This window comes from Porites lutea, chromosome 11 (genome assembly GCF_958299795.1).
Source record: "Porites lutea chromosome 11, jaPorLute2.1, whole genome shotgun sequence".
Taxonomy (NCBI): domain Eukaryota; kingdom Metazoa; phylum Cnidaria; class Anthozoa; order Scleractinia; family Poritidae; genus Porites; species Porites lutea.
Window position 1 is genome coordinate 26474561 of NC_133211.1, and position 18839 is coordinate 26493399.

Consider the following 18839-nt stretch of genomic DNA (forward strand, 5'->3'; position numbering starts at 1 on the left):
CTTCCTTTCCGATCATGTTTTGATCATAATAAGCTCCAATTTTGTTGACTCTCATCTTTCTTGCGTTTTTAGAGGAGAGAACTTGCAACACAGCTGGATTTAGAAGGGTCATTTAAAAAGCGACAAGAGGTGCACATTTCATTTTTTTTATGCTTTCTTTGAATATACAGTAACGTTAACCTGTGAGCTTACAATTCTCAGACGTTGAATCATAATACCAAACCAGGAACAGTATTAGTTCTCGCCAGAACATACTTGGATACATTTAACTGGTTCAAATCTTTTTTAATTCGTATACCAAAAGGGTGTTCTCTTAATTTATGGTGCTTTTCTGATGTTTTTTTTTATGGTTCGAAAGGTGCAAGTAACTCGACTAAAGGAGCAAATTCATAAACTGCATGATGAAAGGGATGATTTCCAGCTAAGAGAGGCCAAACTCACACAAGAGAATTCCAGGTATGATGATACGTTGCGTTACGTTACGTTACGTTACGTTACATTTCAAGTTCCGTTATTGTGTCTTGGAAAAATGGCCAAAAATAGTCCTCTTTGTCCTTCCAAGACAAATTTACTTGAATCTGCAATCATGGACAAAAGTCTTGGGACACATTTGCATTTGTCGGACTTTTCACACATGCTCAATCGCTCTCCCAACCCAACAAACAACTTTGGATGCCGGCGTGTATCAGGAATTTTTCTCGAGTTTAAAGTTCGAGGGAGGACTTTAACAGATAACTGCGAATACTGCATCACTTTCCCAAGGATTTTTGTGCAGGATTTTTTCTCGTGATAATGTAAGGGAAAAGTTAGTTGTTCATAAGTTCACTAACGACTGACAAATTCCTCTTTTGCACAATGCCTTGCTTTTGCGTTAGCCACGCGCCTAGGCTTCTGTGTCAGCGTATTCTCCCACGTAACAGCTGTGAAGGATATTTTGTGCAGGTAATTTTAAAAAAAAGCAATTTGTTATTTCACTTCATCCTAGATTGGAACGTCAGATGCGCGAATTAAAGGAGGAGATGGCGGCATTGTCAAGACAAGAAGATGAACACAAGAAAAGAAAGCTCGATTCTGTGAGTATCGGTTGCTTAAACGCATCTAGAATAAAGCAGGCGAACTTTTTGTTCACCTGTGTAGAATGGAAAGGAAATGGTTAAAAATCCCGCTTTTTTTCTGTGTAGTTATCATTGAGATATTTTGTTAAAGGAAGTGAGAAACGTCTTCCCCTTCCCTTTCCGGCTCCGGAAAGAGAAGTTGTGGCTCAGGCTCCGGGCGGGCCTCTTTATTAAGCCCCAATGATAGTAAATGACCAAAGCCAACCCTCTAGCTAAAAACGATTTTTCTCTTTTCCACCAGGAGAGAGAGGTTGAAAATCTCGAAGGAGTGGTAGCTAATTTAAAACAGGAACTTGGAATTGCGAAGAAACGCGTTAGTGAGCTACAACATGCCTTAGAAGATGACATGCACTACGATTCCGATGGATTATCGAACGACGATGATGGCGACGATGATCTCGACCTAGGTGGCTTGAGTGACGACTCCGACGAGTTGATAGACAACGATCGGCCTTCGGAACCAAGATCATATCGATCATATGACGAACTTGAGGACGATGATGACCTTAGCGATCGTCTAAAACGAAAACTTAACGATCTGACTGAGTCTGATAGTTTACCTCGCTCGGTTCGACGATCTCGGCCTCTTGCTAATTCCATGGATTCAGATCCCTCGTCTCCACGAGGAACATACGATGAGGAGGATTCACGGAGGACAGGCCGACGGTCACGCTCTGGCACCGACGATCTAGACACGAGCACCGAAAAAAGGCAAAGAAGAAGCGAGGACAGAAGAAGGAAAAGTTTAGAGAAGAAGCGAAGTTTTGAAAAGCGTTCCACGGATAATTCTCTACATTGACGGACTAGAAAAGATATTATTATAGGTGACTTTCTCCGTGAAAGTTTGATCAACTCCCTCAAAACGGTCACGCTAAAGTCCAGTGCCAGTTTCATTCGTCACGCATTAAGAGCGTGGCATATATTCAGCCACGACCAACTCGTTCGTTTTGGCCTTGCAAGGGTTCCCCGTTAATACTGGAGATGACTGCAATGCGTTTTACAAACGTTAACTTGCTTCAGGGATTGTTGAGAGACAACTGCAGCAATTACGTTACTTAAGACTGCTTCAAGACTGCTCACACACTATTGAATCGAACAAAAAAAAATGATGCTAAGTCACAGAAATATGCTGTAGGTAAAAATAAAAAGGAAGGAAGGCTTTGTTAGATGCGGTAGCTTGTTTCATTGCTGGCGGCGTTATTATTCCAACAACAGAGCGAGCATTTGTCTTAGTCTGAGTACTTACCACCTGACAATGTAAATAGTTTCATAGTTTAAAAAAATTAATTCTGCACATAAGGCTCAGTCTTAATTTCTCTTCATTTTGTGTTTCTCAAGTTGCTGAGTTCTCAGCTTATTTTACAGCACAAGATGCCAGTCAGTTTCATCTTTGTGATTAAGCATCCTAACGCCCTGCTCAGCTAGGAAAACATCTCCTCTACTTTCCTACAGAAAGAAAAATCTGTTATAATATTACCTAAATCGTGTCAGGTCTATGAAGGCACTGTAATCCTAATGTCAGACTTGTATCGGAAGGAGTTGGATAACCAGTGAAACAATCCTCGTATGTTTGTATCATTAATTTATCTCACGAAACCGTTTTGTTTAAGAACTTGTATCAACTGCACAAACCGGTGTTTCCTCACTTTCATTTCCCTCAATGATGAAACTCCATGTCCATCAAGAACTTGAGACCACAGCCAGGAAGCAAGAAAAGCTTTTTTTTTTTTCACCTGTTTTGTTGTGGGTTGGAACTCCCAGCACAGCCAATCCCACACTTAAGCCAGTTGGCTTGACACGATTACCGTTTTTACTCGATTACGCGCCGCAGCACTTATTAAATTTTCCACGCCTCAAACTGCGGCGCGCCTTCGAGGGCGGCGTTTATTTAAAGGTTGATGCGACAAAGAATTGTATTAATTATTTTGATTGTCGCGGCGCTTTATCGGGACGGCGCTTATTCGAGTAAATATGGTACTTCAAATTCAGTCATCAGTCTTTTTTGATTGTCAAATCTTATAATCTGGTCGTTTAGGTTGAAGTTAATTCTTCTGTTGGATTTTAGCACACTGGCGATAAGTTCTCTTCCAGTGTCAGAATTCTCTCGCTATGTATCATTCAAAGAAATTATTGCGCAGTCATGAAAAAACGTTTTTGGCATAGTATATTTTTAAAAATTTACCTGTTGTATTAAAGAGAATTATCGCAGCTGTCTGTAGGATATAAATGGTGTTGATTACTTATGTTGATTACTTATCTTGTCGTATACATCTGTTAACTTTAGCTGAGTTGTTACATGGTTTAGTTTGTTGCAGACCACTAAAGTCTTTGTTCCTACCGACTGACGCCGTTGCATAATTGTATTATAGTGTATTATATGCGTTACTGACCTAACTTGCTGGCAAGTTAGGTCAGTAGTGCACTAGAAATGCACGCTTGAGATTGTGACTTTAATTCTCGCCTAAAAGCGAGCAATTGTCAAACATGAAGTTACATGGAAATTAAAAAATAATTGGTTCTGGTATGAAGTACCCAAGGTCCAAGTTGTCTACATTTCTGGACGAAAGACCAAAAGTGTTTTACCCTTCCTGTTTTTGTGTTTGTATTTCCACAAGCCAAGACAAAAAGAAAGAACAAAGGAGGCATCCAGCTAAGCGCAGACCCCTTTGTTTTAAATCGGTGTCATAATGCGTCTATTGTTGGCGATATCTAAACCAGCTACCAGGGTACGAGGGATGATTGCAGTGAAGAACGAAAACGTTAGTTGACATTGCCACTTTCAAAGGCCACTTTGCAATCTCATTTCAGTTTTTGCTTAGACTTCAGGTGAAGTCAATTTTCGCAGAATTCGCCACTTTCCAAGGCGCCTCCTTGCATTTTCTTTGACTTGCAGCTAAGGCTTTGCAAATTTCGCCATATTTTCTCCAAATATGCCATTTTCGCCAAAATAGCCACTCTCAGAAGGGTCCCTTTGCCACGTCATAGGAACATTCGTCAAATTTTGGCGAGAGTTCGCCATTTTTGTCAAAGTCGCCATTTTCGTCAAAACAGCCACTTTCAAAGCGCACCTGTGCCATCTCATTTGAATTTTTGCTAAGATTTTGGCGAATGTTCGCCATTTTCGCCAACGCGTGCATTTTTGGACATACCGATATCTCATAACCTTTGGTGCCTACCATTTGGAACTGCAGTTTTTCGGATTATTCATGAGATAATCTGAAGTTCAAAAGCCAACTAACGTTTTCGTCCTTCACTGCCGTCAATCACAGGCCCTTATGGAGGAGCAGGGGCAAGGGATCGCTCGCACCCCCACCCCAGAGGTCCACTTTTTTGTTGACCAGCCCCTCCCCGCTCTTTCACTCGCTCCATTTTTCGTGCGGTCTTTGACTCTCATTCCTCGTTCTTTGCTCCGAAACCGCGCGGAAACGCTTGCTACGTAGGCTACTTAGAGGAGCCACTTATCGGCTCCTGTCAACTACAGGGGGTAGATTTTGGATTCTTTTTTTCTTGAAGGAGATTGAGGAATGCATTGTTATTTTTTTTGTGTGGCCCTTATGTCTTTGAGGGTGGTTTAAAATATCGGTTGTTTGCTGTGGACAAAAAGTAGTATTCGCGGCACAGGAGAGACTCTCTTCACTGCGTAATAAACACATCCACTAACATACATTGACCTAACAGAAGTCATCATGCATCAAACCAGGCGAATAATACGGATTTACAACGTTCTTTCTACCCTTTTTTCGTTTTAAACAGGAGCCCATTTTAATTCCAAAAAAATTGTGAAATAAAGTACTCTATTAAAAAAAAAATACTTTTGAAGACTAAAAGTTTGAGAAATTCCCAGTTCTTCAAAATGCTCGAAATGCATTCTCAGGCCACCTGCATTTCCCCCAACCCAGACTTGCGCCTCTGGCATATCGTTTTGTCCGTCTCCCCTCGTAGGATCGCACCTCCCCGTAAAAAATCCTGGCTACAGGCCTGAATCATCTCAGCGAACCTCTTAAGAAACAGAGCGATGCTTCAAAAGTTCATGGTTTTTGATTGCTGGATTTCGAACCATTTTGTGTGTTTCTTTGTTTCAGGGTCCGTCTGACTTGTCATCGTAGTTTTGATTGACGGCAGCGAAAAACGCAATTGTCAGCTGGCTATTAATTTCAGATTTCTTTTGTTATCGAAAAGCGAGAATCCACCGCATGTTATTCATGACAAAAGGCTATGACAACATCGGCGTTAATATATTTCCCCTCAAATTATTAAATGAGATCCCCCATAAGAAAAACGGATAATTTTATCACGTATTTTATCCTCGTCATGTAAAAAAATTACCCATTACTATCCGAGCTGCTGAGCCTCACGCCATTAATAGGTGTGATTTTTAATAAGCATTTTTCATGGAAGCCTCACGACTAGCATTTCAAATAAAATATCAAAATCAACAGGCCTAATTTACAAGTAAAGTTTTTGCCTTTCTAAAACCCTCTTATGTTCTTTGTACTTAATCGTTTATCATGCAAAACAATATAATAAAACAAGAAGGAGTAACCTAGTTCATTCTCTCTTGAATCAGAATAATATCTTAAGTTTTGTAAGACCCTTACACTGACATTCTTTGTAAAGAACAGGAACTGTAAAATCCACCGATAGTCATTTAGGTTAACTTCCTAACTATAATATATTAATATCCAGATAGACAGATATAAAAAAATTCTAATCTTTTTTATATGTAATTTTCTTTGTTGTACTAATATTCAAAAATTCTCAATTTGGTTTCAGGATCCTAAGTTTTTGAGTCAGTCTGAGTCAGTGAGTTCAAAATAGCTAAAGTAGTAGCAAAAGACAAAAAAATTCCTTCTTTCTTAGTCATATAAAGTCTTTAATGAGCTACATACTTTTTCTTTTCTTTTTCTCTCCCTTTTTTAAATAATAATAATAATATATCTTTCATTCAGTACTCTTAATTCCTATGGTGCCCCACCCTATATAGTTCACAAGCAACCTGCTTCTATATAGACATCCTTGCCATCACCATTTTGGACATTTGTAACCTGAGTTTTTTAGAGTAATGTTTAACATCAAATTATTAATATATAATTAATATAATATGGTTAATAGGAAAAATAAAGAAATAAATTACTAGACTTGTTCCATCAAAGTGGTTGAAACACAATGGCCTTGTTTCACTTTTGACCATCTTGACCTCAAGCTTGATCAGTTAATTAACCATTTGGCTGACATTCACGATACCAAAAATCAGTTCCATATACAGAAAACTAATTGTGAAACAAGGAACTGCCCTCAAAGATTTTGTTCACTTCTGCCGACCTTGGCATCCAAAAAATGCCTGATTGGCTGAGCCATAATGAGTAACTTATTGACATTCATTACTAAGAAACAACCATGATGCACATTAAAGGAAATGTGTTCTATTAGCATAAGCTTTAAAAGATCAAAATTACTACAATCATATAGGAACGTCACGTTGAAACCCAAACTAGAAGAATCAACTGTAATACACGTAGCTTGTTTAGTAGGCAGCGAATGCTCGGGAGGTTTTGCATAGTGGATTTGTCCAAATGTTTTGTTTGGACCATGCTGAGAAGCCCTCCCACCCCTACTAAATTGTGATTGGTCACGTATTGAAAGTTGACGTTCTCTGATCAATTAGGAAATTAGTAGGCGGAATACAAAAACACCGGCTCTAATAGCAGGCACTCCCTTCCCTTTTTTCCCCTCCCCCTCCTCCTTCCCTTTCTAATCCTGCCGTGCAGGCGAAACCCGAGCCAATGAAAAGGCTAACCCTTTCAAACTTTTTCTTTCTCTTGGGAATTTTCCATTGCAACGATCCGAAAAGTAGAGTGCACGGTGGGTCCTTTATTTACAGTCAAGGCAGGTCATGCGTACCCCCCAAAATTCTATTTATGAATTGATTATTTGAAAAATGAATCCGTTAGTCGTTTTCAAAGCTAGAGTCAACTTCAAATCGGCATTCCTGCACGTGTAATGACCAGTGAAATATTTTACGAGAACTTCTCTGTATTTGGTCAGATTGAAAATCTTTGAACGGATTAAATTTCTTAGAAGACATTTGCATCAAATTCAGGGAAATTGAGCCGGTAGAAATTTCGCGTGTGAATTCACGGGTCATTACACTTGCAAGAATGCCGAGATGAATCTGAAATCTACAACTACCAACGGATTCAACTTAATGTCGAATAATAAATTCATTAATGGGATATTGGGGGGTACGCTTGTATACCAGTCATGAATTACGCTCATTGTACGCTTGACCTGGCTTGACTGTAACTAGCTAGAGTAGAAATATAAACATAGGAAAATACTAATCAATAAAGTAGGTAATAAGAAGAACGTGGTCTTTTGCTTCAGTTCTAAGCCATAATCAGCGATTGAACCATGTCGACCTGATCCTCCAACATTTTCGCGAGGAAAATCCTTTGAAGGTACATCAACTTTGAGAAATTTGCAGAGGGGTTCCCATCCTTGCCTTACATTGTAAACGAGGAGTTTTTCCGGTGGAATAACAGCCTTGACTCTCTCGTTATGTGTATTATACTTTTTTTTAAATAAGGTGGTTGATGTAGGGTTCACACTACCATAAACAGCCAAATCTTCCGCATTGTAGAAATCTAAAAGTTTTCTTGGTTTCTCGCACAAGAGATAAGCTAGCTTGGAAAACAAATCTAAATCTCGAGTCATTTGCAAGTGCTTTACCCAACTTTGAACCCAAACTTCATCACTATCCCTCACAGTAAGAATGATCTTCGCTTCAGGAAACTTTTGGAGAATTTCCTCGAACCAAAAAGCCGCTGGGAGGTCTGTAATGGCATCAACTCCTTCGTACATGGTGGCGAAGTCAAGAGTCTCCCCTTCATGATAAATAGCACGCCATTCGTCCAGATGTATGCTCGTGTGTTCTGGGAAATCGTACACTGTGTAGCCAAGAACCCGCAAGGCACTTGCTAAAGATTTAGTACCAGTTTTACTCAGACCAGCACAAATAACCTTCATTTTGTCATTTTGACCGATTTTTAGTCAATTCCTCATGATACGTAGACTCTCAACTCTTTAACTCAACTCGCCGGATTGCGTCTCGAGCGTGCGCGCAGGGGTTTACAGTCACGCCAGGATGATTATCATATTCAAATCCGCATTCCTGCTTGGATGTTGGTCTACAACTTCTCGGTATTGTTAGTATTCAGTCAGGTTATAATTAAAGCGTCTTCGAGTGGATAAAATTGATATCTAGAAATTTAGATCAAATGCGAGCAAAATGGAGGTCTTTTGCTTTTTAGCTTGAGAGTTGCATAGATAAGGCAGTGATCTGATAAAACCAAGCGGTGGTACTCCAGTTTTACTGACTAATTAAGTTTACCATAGTCGTCACCAATCAAGTAAATTTAATACTGTGTAGTTGACGTGACACGGGTAGGTTTATCAACAACGTTCTGCATATTAAAAAGGTCAAACAGATCCAGTAGCCGTTCCTCGTTTTGAGATTGTTGTCTATATAAGTTCGGTGCGTTCTTTGACGCCCAGTAGATCACAATTAAAGTCGCCTAGTAGAAAGATGCTGTTTGATTTCATTTCATTTTGCTCAGAGAGAGTCGCAATTTCTTATTTAGGACAAGCTGCGGCCAGTGGCGTTCCGTCGTTAAGGAAGTGGTTTTCTTCAAGTAGTTTAAGTTTATTGCAAAGTCAATTTGCCACGTCTTAGTCCACTATACAACACCCTTTAAACTCGAAAATGTTATTCCTCATTTACCTTTTGCAAAAGCGTATAGTGCGGCTCACAACAAAAGCTCACTATCTAGCAAATACCGCCCATTTATTTAGCCAGCTTAAAGTCCTTGATATATTTAGCATTAATTCATTTTCGGTCGCTACTTTTATGTATTCTTAACACCATAATCTTTTGCCTAGTAGCTTTCGTGACTTGTTCTTAAGTAGTAACAAGAGCCATGGCTCTTACCCCGACTGATTGACCGATTATAGCATTCCACCTAGTACCGTGATTGAATGTTTTATGGATGCTCACTCTTCTTGGCACCGAAAATTACTTGTGGTGTCACGTACCCCAGTTCCAAGTGTCACAGACCTACAGTGCAGATCTAAACAGTTACAGCGCCAGAACAATCGTCAATATCTGGCGCCCAATCGTCGCAAGTCAAACTGATGACAGGCAAGAAACTGCAGTCTACGATCACCACAGGGAAGATAGAGAGGGCTAGTCGGACGAAGATTCTCCATTATTTTGAGGTAGTAAATTGTCTTCCTGGCTTGAATTCTTAGTTATACATTTACACGCGATGGCTTTACATTTAAAACGCCGACTTTCTTTTCCGTCCAGTATACTTTGAATCGGGTCTCACCTCCCTGAAAGATTAGAAGGTAGAGTTTAGATTACGTTCAGATTATGTCTTGGCACAAATTAAGATAAGAACCTTTTCCATGCCCGAACCAGACCTGTCAAAGGAGACAATTAACGGTCACGCGTGTCCGAAAAGTTTTGTAATCCGTGCCAGAAATATGCGAGTGCGAATGAAAATTGGCAGCAACGAGGAGAAGCGACAAGCGGGGGAAATTTCTCTTTTCTCTCAACATATCGCCTCTCTTTGCGGACAGCGGTTATCAGGAGCGCTCCGGTAATATCCTAGCCTGTTCCAGGAGTTCAGCTAGTGAGTGTGGCGCGAAGTCAGAGAGCGGAAAAAAATGTTCATATCTCTTTACGCCGTTCCCACATTCAGGAACAGGTCGGCCAGTATTATCCTTGTGGAACTGAGTAAGGAAAGTTGTAGTGTAAAGTACTTTTTTGTGGTGTTTGTTGACCTTGTTGAGGTGTAAAATGGAGAAAGTTTTTGCCCGGAGTTTTTGCTTTCATCTCACACAGAGTTTCATGATACTCTTTTGAGCTAATTATTTACATTACTGTCCATGACTTTTTCCATAACCATTTCAAGTTTTAGAGGAACTTAGGTTTAGCTGTCACTTTCAAAAATTTCAAAACTTTCCTTGTTTTGAGATATTTTTCTTAACTTACTCAGTTCACCCTGCACAAACTCTGGCGTCCACTAAAATGTACGCCGTTTGCGTTTTTAATTACTCGTCTCTATCTTACATTCTCCCTGCTTTGTCAGGTGTAGTAGTTAGTCTGCCAAACATAACGTAAAATTCCGAAAATAAGCCCCGGGGCTTATATTTTTCAAAGGCCCTTTTTGAGGGGCTTATTTTTGGAGGGGCTTATATTCGGAGGGGCTTATCTATGGAGGGAAATTTGCGTTTCAAAATCGATTGGGCTAGCCTTATAGTTGGAAGGAAATTGACCGTTTTTGCTTTATTTTAGTTTGTATTTGACTGCAATTTTTAAGTACAAGCCCCCGGGGAGCTTATATTCGGAGGGGCGATTTAACGGAGGGTTTTTTGCGTTACGAGTTTGGGGGGCTTATATTTGAAGTGGCTTATACATGGAGGGGCTTATTTTCGGAATTTTACGGTAACTTAAATTCTCCAAGACTTTCCAGGACCAACAATTAAGTGTTATGACTTTTCTGGCCTGGAAAATGAAATTCTTAAATTTCATGTTTTTCCAAATTTCTTTATATCTGTACGAACCCTGCTCATAGGCCAGGCAGTAGTTTGTTAAGATTTACGGTCGTTTTGCCAACGTCCTGTTCGTTAACGCATAAACTCGTTTCGCTACCGTGCTAAGTCAGTTCCCCAACTTCTTTAACCTATCAATGGCTTAAAGAACGAGTTATACACATATTGGACTTTTGCGTATCATACTTGAAAGAACGAAGTATATACATGTGAAGCGCTCGCTTTGTTTCGTAAGCGAAACGACTTAAGACGTCAGCGAACGGGACGTTGGCGAAATGACACGCTGGTGAAATGGTCAATACTCAGTGAGCAGTACGTCTTTTTAGTCCTTACTTTCCTTGGCGACGTCTTCTGTCTTTCTTTTCTTTGACCCAGTCTTTGCTTTTTTTAATCGATTTTCCTCGCGGAACTTTAGTCCTGTCTCTAAAAGAAAAAATATCAAATAGCACTTCTTCTTTACAAAAATAATGAATATATCATCTATGCAGTCATTTAAAGCGTCATTACTGACAATAAAATGCACTTTTGTGCATAGAATTTGTTCTTGCAATGGGCAACGATTTCATTGAAGTTACTCTTAGTAACTTGTATGACAACAAAAGGTTGCATTTCAGAAAAACTATGGTCATTTGCAAACAATAATAGCTTTGCATTGCAACTCTAGCTATGAATTGTAACTAATACCTTATTACAACAAATTATTACTTCATAAAATAAACGCTAAATAAAATAGGAGCGTTAATCTTTGTAGCATGTGAAAACAACCGTTTCTCAACGCTCTTCGCCGCTGGGGACGTTTCGCGAGGAGGAACGTCTGCGACTCAGCGACAGAAATTCCATACTGATGACGTAAATCAATGTTAACATAATAGATCGGGTAGTCATGGGGTTCCACATCCAAATTTGTTCAGTTTTACGTTTCTCCTGGTCGATTTTACTAAAGCGTTGTGTTCATCTGCGAATGAGCTCCAGCAAAACTCAAATGCTTCTTCTAGAGAAGAATATATTTCACCAATTTTGACTGTTTTGTTAGAGATTCATCTTGTTTACATTTGACCTCGGTGGCCTTTTGTCTTTTGTCTGCTATTCGTAAACAATAGCTAAAACAATGTAACTACTCCGTCGACCGATCAGCGCTTCTGACCGGATTCCGGACAGATGTTACGTCATCACTATGGAATTTTCAACGCTGAGTCGCAGACGTTATTCCCCGCGAAACGTCCTCAGCGGCGAAAAGCGAGGAGAAACGGCTGTTTTCGCACGCTATAATCTTTGTAAATGAATGAAATGATATGAAAAAGAAGTGAAACTTAATTCAACCTCCGGTGTGATGAGGTTGGTTGGATCTCCGCAATAATTAAAATCTGCTAATAAGCGAAAAAACGATAACGATGATACATCCAACTTAAATTAAGCCTCAATGGCGAGAGGAGAAGTGTGACGTCACATTACCATGGTAGCACTATTTCTGGATGACAACAAAACAAACGACGACGGCAAAGAGAAAAGCAAAAAACAATATGTTTATATTAACAAACAAGAACTTTGCACGTGCATCACGCGTGCATCACGCGTGCATCACGCGTGCATCACGCCATTTTGTACATTTTTTTGCCGTCGTTGCACCACTACGACATGAAACATTCTATTTTCACATGTTCGCTTTATGGTGTAGCTGAACTCAATACAAAAATTGCCGCTTTCTTTTTCTAAACTTAGATAACGATAGATGCGGTCCAAAAGAAAATTTCGCCAAGATTTGCCAAATTAAATGAAATTGAATAAGATCGGTGAAGTTTGAAATAGTGCGAATACCGTAGACTTTTAAGTGACTTTATCGGTTTGTTGTCATCCAAAAATTTTGCTATCATGGCAACGTGACGTGACAACTTCTCCTCTCTATGTCTTCTTTCTTGAATAATTTTCATTTTTTTAATGCCGGTTTCAGGCAGCATGCTCGAGCAGGGGAGATTCAGTTGACTGACACTATAATGTGGCCCTTGATATATAAATCCAGTCTAGGTTAGTGTGAAAAAATTATCCCTGCCAGTGTCTCCACAAGTTGTCTCTCTTTGTGTAAAATGCATCACATGAAAAGTTTACCCCCTCCTTCCTGTTAATATTTCCTTTCCTGAAGAAACGTTTTACCAAATTTCCTATTAATAGTAATATATCCTGGCATTCTCTTGTGCGGAGTCCCTGGTACTTACCTTTGGCCACTGAATTGTACACTATCTTGAACACCTTTAGAGTCTTCTGTACCAAGACCCTGTAGAAATAAAACATCAACTCAGCCTAGCCCATGGACAGTAGCAGATTGTCTAATCCAGAATTTGAAGCAGTTGTGCCCACAGGCAGAAGCCAGCACTATACCAGTTTTCTTGAATAAGGCAGCTATTGCAAGGATTTAACCAGTATTGCCTATTATTATTATTATTATTATTATTATTATTATTATTGCATTTGTAAACCTTGACGGAATTCAGCTCTTGGCTGCAAGTTAAAAGGTGAATAAACTATCTATCTATCTATCTATCTAGATTGCCTGTCTGTGATGAACACTTTTAAGATAATGGCAAAAAAAGAGCATTATTTGCTTTAGACGAGTACACGGTCACAGAAACCACGCCATAGCATTTGGTCAACTAACGGCCTCTTACTGCTCATCACACCATCTGCCAGGTCGCTATACTGTAGTAGTTTAACTTTAACTAATTAAGTTCTAAGAAAACGAGATTGCCTTCAAGGTGCCTCTGCAAAATTAACGTAAAGATTACATTAAAGATGACATAAAAGAATCAGGAAGGTATTGTTATAATAACAACAAAAAAGAAAACCAACCTTTGGTAGTTTATCAACCACAACTCCTGCAAAGAGGCACAGGAATATTCTAAAAAAAAGGTGGAAAGATACTACAAAGCTAGTATCACATGCAACTACAAATAGATAACTTAACAAGAAAACCTTGTTGAATATAGGTTTTGGTTGGCCAGGTAAAAAAAGAATGGGCATGGATGTTTCAATGAATAAATCAGTTCTCTCATAATTTACTGTATTTAAAACATGTGTAGCTTGGCACACTGTATTTATTACTACTCACTTTTTAGCTCTTGTGCTGTTAGGATAATCTACAACAAGTCCACCAGTAAAGCCAGCTTTCATAGCCTGTGCCGTTATTAACTCAACCTGAAGAAAGAAAACATACATTCACTGACTTGCTCCACTCAAGTACATGACTGTATGGATCAGGCTGTATGCACTTCTGGGAAGATGTATTTGGGTTGAAAATACACGCTTGCAATCTTGGTTGTTGTTACCTACATGTAACCATGGCATGGTTAGCTCAGTTGCTGGTAGATTGTTGGTCTACGGAGCATAATGTTACAGTTTCCATTCTGGGGACCAAAAAAATACTCAGGGTCTTAAATAACTGAGGAAGAACCCCCTACTTTTACCCTGCTAATGGCTTGAGCTTCACAAGGGCCCGAATAACCGAACAGAAATAGCATCCTGTCTCCTTTAGGGAACATTATTTTATTTTATTTTATTTTATTTTATTAACTTTGCCAAACAATAAGATAAGTGACACTACAAAAAAAAGTGTACATATATTCAAAGGAGTACAGGCAGGGACACCGCAACAGCGAGGGCCAATTACTGCAGGCCCAAGACACAAATCGCTAAAAAAAATTGGAAAAACTACAGTACTATCTAAAAGAAACACGTGATGTTCCGTCCTAAATTATGGGCGGCATTACAGGTCAAGCATATAGATTTGAAAGAGCGAGGGTCATCAGGGATGTGGGAAGTGCCAAGAGCTTGTTTGTAATAACCATAAAGGACAGCTTTAAAAGAACTTAAAGAACATGCAATGGATACACAGGATAGTCCAAGGTCTGCGGCAAGAGCATTCCATATTCTACTGGTTCTGTTAAAAAAAGATCTTTGAAAGGTTGTTGATTTAAAGGGATTTATAGTGTTCTCAGTAAGCACTTGGTGCAAAAAAACAGTAGCAATAATATTGTAATTATTGTTTATTTATTTAAAAAAAGGGGATCATATAAACTATTGAAATTTTACCTGCTGAGGGTTTTCTGGGTAAAACTGAAACACTGCACTACTTCCCCGACTCTGATAAGAAAGGAACAACACATAAAAAAAATGTTATAATTTCGACATTTTCCTGCAGTGTAAGCATAGATATCTTATAAATTATTTATTATCTAGCACAATAATTGCCACAATGTGACCAATGTGACCAGACAAAACTACTGGAAACAGATGTTACTATTGGAAACTAAGACACAGAGGATATTGTAAAAGTGAGTCAAAAAAGTTACCAAAGCACTGTATAGGGAACTGAAGAATTTGTAAAGTCTTTTTGCAGGATTGTGTCCCTTCTTGTCAGCATTACACAACCACTGAAGAGCTGATATGCTGTAAACATAAAATACACAAATTGAAGCAATCTGATATAAATAAAAGAAATACCATAAAATTGCGAAAAAAAGCCTCCTCATGTATAAGCCCCTGCAAATATAAGCCCCCCCAAACCTGTAACGTGAAAAACCCTCCATTAAATCGCACCTTCAAATATAAGCACCCACAGGGGCTTGAACTTGGAAATTGCCCTCAAATATAAAGTAAAACAACGCAAAAAATATAAATTCCTTCCAACTATAAGCTAGCCCAATTGATTTTGAAATGCAAATTTCCCTCCGTACATAAGACCCTCTGAATATAAGCCCCTCCAAAAATAAGCCCCTCAAAAAGGGCCTTTGAAAAATATAAGCCCCAGGGCTTATTTTCGGAATTTTATGGTATGCCTGTCTGAGGGCCTGGAAGGAAGCAACAGTACCAGCCTTGATACGATAATAATGGATGGAAAACATCATGGATAATTAGTATAATAAACTAATTAGAGGAACATAGTTGTAGCAAAAAACACATTTTTAAACTCTTTGTTAGTCATTAATACTATCATCTTTACTGCCCTCAATCAACTGCATCAATGCCAATAAAATTTTTTAATGTTTTAAGAAAACAGATTTATTTAAATGACGTCACCTGATACAACCATCAAATGTTCCTGGTTTGAAACAGAGACCCTGTCCAACATCATGAAGAAACAAATCCCCTTCAACCTCTCTTTCAACTGCTACATCTACATTGTAATAAAACAAGCATACCATTTATGTTATAAGATCTTAAAATAATTAATGACAGTTTTATTTGGAAGATGAGGCAGAACTAAAAGGGGAAAGATTGTGCCTACTAGTAAGGGCAAATGAGCGAATATCTTTTGATTGAGGATTAAGTTACAGCACATAAAATTGAAAAAAACTTTTTGTACCTAACATGGCCTGGCTTATATCAAGACCAATCCAATGATGTCCCTCATCTGTCAACACTTCACCACTTAAACCTGATCCACACCTGAAATCATAAGAAAATCAGTGATTATTTTTGTAAGAAATTTCAAGGGCTTTCAAGCACTGCAGTTAAAATCATGAATTTTACTCTACATTTCCAAGAACTGCCATGGTACCATTCGCGTCTCCTCAAAAGGAATTTAATTCAAGATTCTGATGGAAGGGTAGCTTGAAGGAATGTACACAGTCAGGTTCAATTTGAAGATGGATTAGAGTGCGTGTTTTCGAGATTTGTGATTAGCTAAATAAGGTGGGTCAGATTAATATCCAAGAATGGCGGTTTTGCCAAAAGTGACGTCACAGCCCATGACCCATGGCCTGCAGCAGAGCTGGCAGCTCAATACCCCACCAGCGAGGCAGTCCAGTGTTGGTTTTTAATAGGTCTTTTTGTCCAGGAGTAAATCAATGCACAAGCACACATATGCATTGGGTATGTCACCCTCCATTAGCTCCAGGGTGGGAATTTTCACACTCTTAAACATTTCTTTTGTTCCATTATCCCTGAGGAAATGAAGGACTACTCATAGTCTAGATAGGTTCATGTAGGAATGAAACTTTCAGAAATTACCAAGCAAAGTTATCTTATCTTCTTCTCCAGTTATTTTGAAGCCATAATACTATTTACTTTTTCCAGCTACACGTTTTATCAAACTCGTAGCCTCTGCATTCTGCATGCAGATTACTACACTAACAAGCATTCTAGTTAGGTGGTGAAAATTTCACAATAATATGAAAGAAGGATCAAATCAGTATTACCCAATATCAAGTAGAAAGCAAGGTTTATCTTCTGGCAAATTTAACAACTCTATTGCTCTTTGAGACAGCTGGACTTGAATCTCAATCATTCTTGTGCTGGAATTAAATATTAATACCATAAAAAAGTTATCTTGTGAAGTTCAAAGTTACAGTTTCTACATTATTGCAGAAAATAAACTTGAAGAAGGCCTACAAATTGGCATCTTGGAAGGGTTTGAAAAAGGAAGGGCTTGAAATGCCCACTCATGCAGGACAAGTAGATTTTCTTGTTAGGCAAGAAACAATTTTTAGAGCTCACTTGCTCAATGACTGTGGGTCCAGGGGAGTCATCTGGCAATTAACCCATTCGCTCCTGGAGATTTTGCCGAAAAACACGTTTTGAAGCTAGTCAAGTGGTTTTCTGGTCACTGTCGTGCTATAAAGAGCTAAAACTTACCACAAACCGGTTTACAGGTCGTACACTTGGCGGCCTTCTGATCCAGATGCAAAATATCAGCTTGCGAAGTTCGGGCATGCGCAGAAAGCAAAATTTCGACATAGTTTTTGGGTTTAAAAGTGACACAGCAGTCTTGACTTTTACTTTTCGCTTTCTCTCCTCCCTTCTTTTTACGCTTTTCTTGCCTCACTTTTTTTTTCTCTTGCTGGGCATTTAGTAGGCTTCATTTTGGTGGGAAGAGTTTTTAGGAAAGCTTTTAGGATCTTAGGATTAGGTGAAAGGAAAGGTAGGTGGGTAATGGAACAAGATTTTCATGGAGATTTTCAGGTCCTTGTCAGGTGGTTTTTTGCTTCTTTCTCCGGTGTCCTTGACTGAATTGTGCTCATTCTGGTATGGTTTGAAAGATCTCTTCACTTTGCACAAGTTAGCGAAGAAAGTTGTCCTTGACCGTTAAAACTGATGATGTCACAAAGGGTAGAAAGGACCTGGATCCGCACGGGCGGTTACGGGCGGTTCAGGGGCGAATGGGTTAATTAGATCTTTAACTAAACCTTAAGCAGGGACGTTCCATTTTTTATTCGCACCCCATGCCCTCTCCCCCACTAAAATGTTGGGAATCCAAACCCCCAAATTTTTGTTGGTGCCCTTTTAAAAATTGAATCCGAAGGGTTCATTTTTTGTTGGCACCTTTGAAAAATTCATCTAAAGTGTCCAAATTTTGTCAGCTTCTTTGAAGAAAAAATCCGAACCCCCCTGTTCGAAAACCCGTCATCCTTAGGGGGAGGGGGTGCCTCCTTCATAAGATGACCAAGACAAAACTATGATGGCCTCATGGTCTTACCAAAATGAACGCATACAAACTTTTGGTTATTTTATTTTCAGGAAGTTAATTTTTTTAAAAAAACTGTCATTATCATTATCACCCTCCTCATTCTAAAACTAGCCTGAGAAAACAGCTGACATTTCACAACGCCACCAATGGTTTCCCTGAGAAATGACGTCTGAGAAATGAGTACAGAAATTCCGTACTGATGACGCGTCACTACCCAGATCTGGGTAGTGCTTCTGAAATGGTTGTGCTGTGTGCGAAATTTGTTTCAACCAATCACAAGCACTACCCAGATCTGGGTAGTGACGCGTCATCAGTATGGAATTTCTACACTCGTTTCTCAGACGTCATTTGGTGGGGAAACCAGTGGTGGTGTCGCCAAATGTCGGCTGTTTTCTCAGGCTATGCTAAAACCATATGAAATTTAAGGCAAAACACGTGGAAGCATTCCGTTGTAAACAATTCAATACTTACTTGGACGTATATTTACGGGCTTCATCCGCATTGTAAAACTGGAAAATAAATAACGCAAAGGAAGTGTACCTCAAGTACGGCCTTAGATAATGCGAAATAAAACAGCAATCTTACCACATCTGGCGGAGCCTGATGCTCTGGACGCCTTCCAGAGGCCATGTTGGTAAAGTAGTTACTGAGAT

At 39.2% G+C, this 18839-nt stretch overlaps 3 protein-coding genes across 3 annotated transcripts in view; 1 reads left to right on the plus strand and 2 right to left on the minus strand.

Moving 5' to 3' along the window:
- LOC140951736 (unconventional myosin-XVIIIa-like) overlaps positions 1-3342 on the plus strand; it is a 45831-nt gene extending 42489 nt beyond the window's left edge. The window contains exons 36-39 of the mRNA XM_073401057.1: positions 73-129; positions 359-456; positions 986-1073; positions 1357-3342. Coding sequence (XP_073257158.1) covers positions 73-129; positions 359-456; positions 986-1073; positions 1357-1914 — 801 coding nt within the window. The 3' untranslated portion in view covers positions 1915-3342. The remainder of the gene's footprint in view (positions 1-72; positions 130-358; positions 457-985; positions 1074-1356) is intronic.
- A 3519-nt stretch (positions 3343-6861) lies between these two features.
- On the minus strand, positions 6862-8400 carry LOC140952520 (uncharacterized). Its single transcript, XM_073401943.1, has one exon. It carries the CDS (start codon positions 8139-8141, stop codon positions 7419-7421), a length of 723 nt encoding a protein of 240 aa, XP_073258044.1. The 5' UTR covers positions 8142-8400; the 3' UTR covers positions 6862-7418.
- A 443-nt stretch (positions 8401-8843) lies between these two features.
- LOC140951684 (18S rRNA (guanine-N(7))-methyltransferase-like) lies at positions 8844-18839 on the minus strand. The gene is made up of 12 exons (XM_073400992.1): positions 18772-18839; positions 18658-18695; positions 16919-17014; positions 16084-16166; positions 15798-15894; positions 15071-15167; positions 14811-14861; positions 13831-13916; positions 13572-13620; positions 12941-12999; positions 11064-11153; positions 8844-9506 (listed from the first exon to the last, which is right to left on the minus strand). Exons 1-12 carry the CDS (start codon positions 18814-18816, stop codon positions 9452-9454), a joined length of 846 nt encoding a protein of 281 aa, XP_073257093.1. The 5' UTR covers positions 18817-18839; the 3' UTR covers positions 8844-9451.

Coding starts and splice junctions, on each gene's coding strand:
- LOC140951684 (XM_073400992.1), bottom strand. CDS start 18,816: ATGGCCTCTGGAAGGCGTCCAGAGCATCAGGCTCCGCCAGATGTG. Junction 17,015..18,657: donor GCCCGTAAATATACGTCCAA/GTAAGTATTGAA, acceptor ATTTAATTCCAG/CACAAGAATGATTGAGATTC. Junction 9,507..11,063: donor AGAAGACGTCGCCAAGGAAA/GTAAGGACTAAA, acceptor CTAATCTTTCAG/GGAGGTGAGACCCGATTCAA.
- LOC140952520 (XM_073401943.1), bottom strand. CDS start 8,141: ATGAAGGTTATTTGTGCTGGTCTGAGTAAAACTGGTACTAAATCTTTA.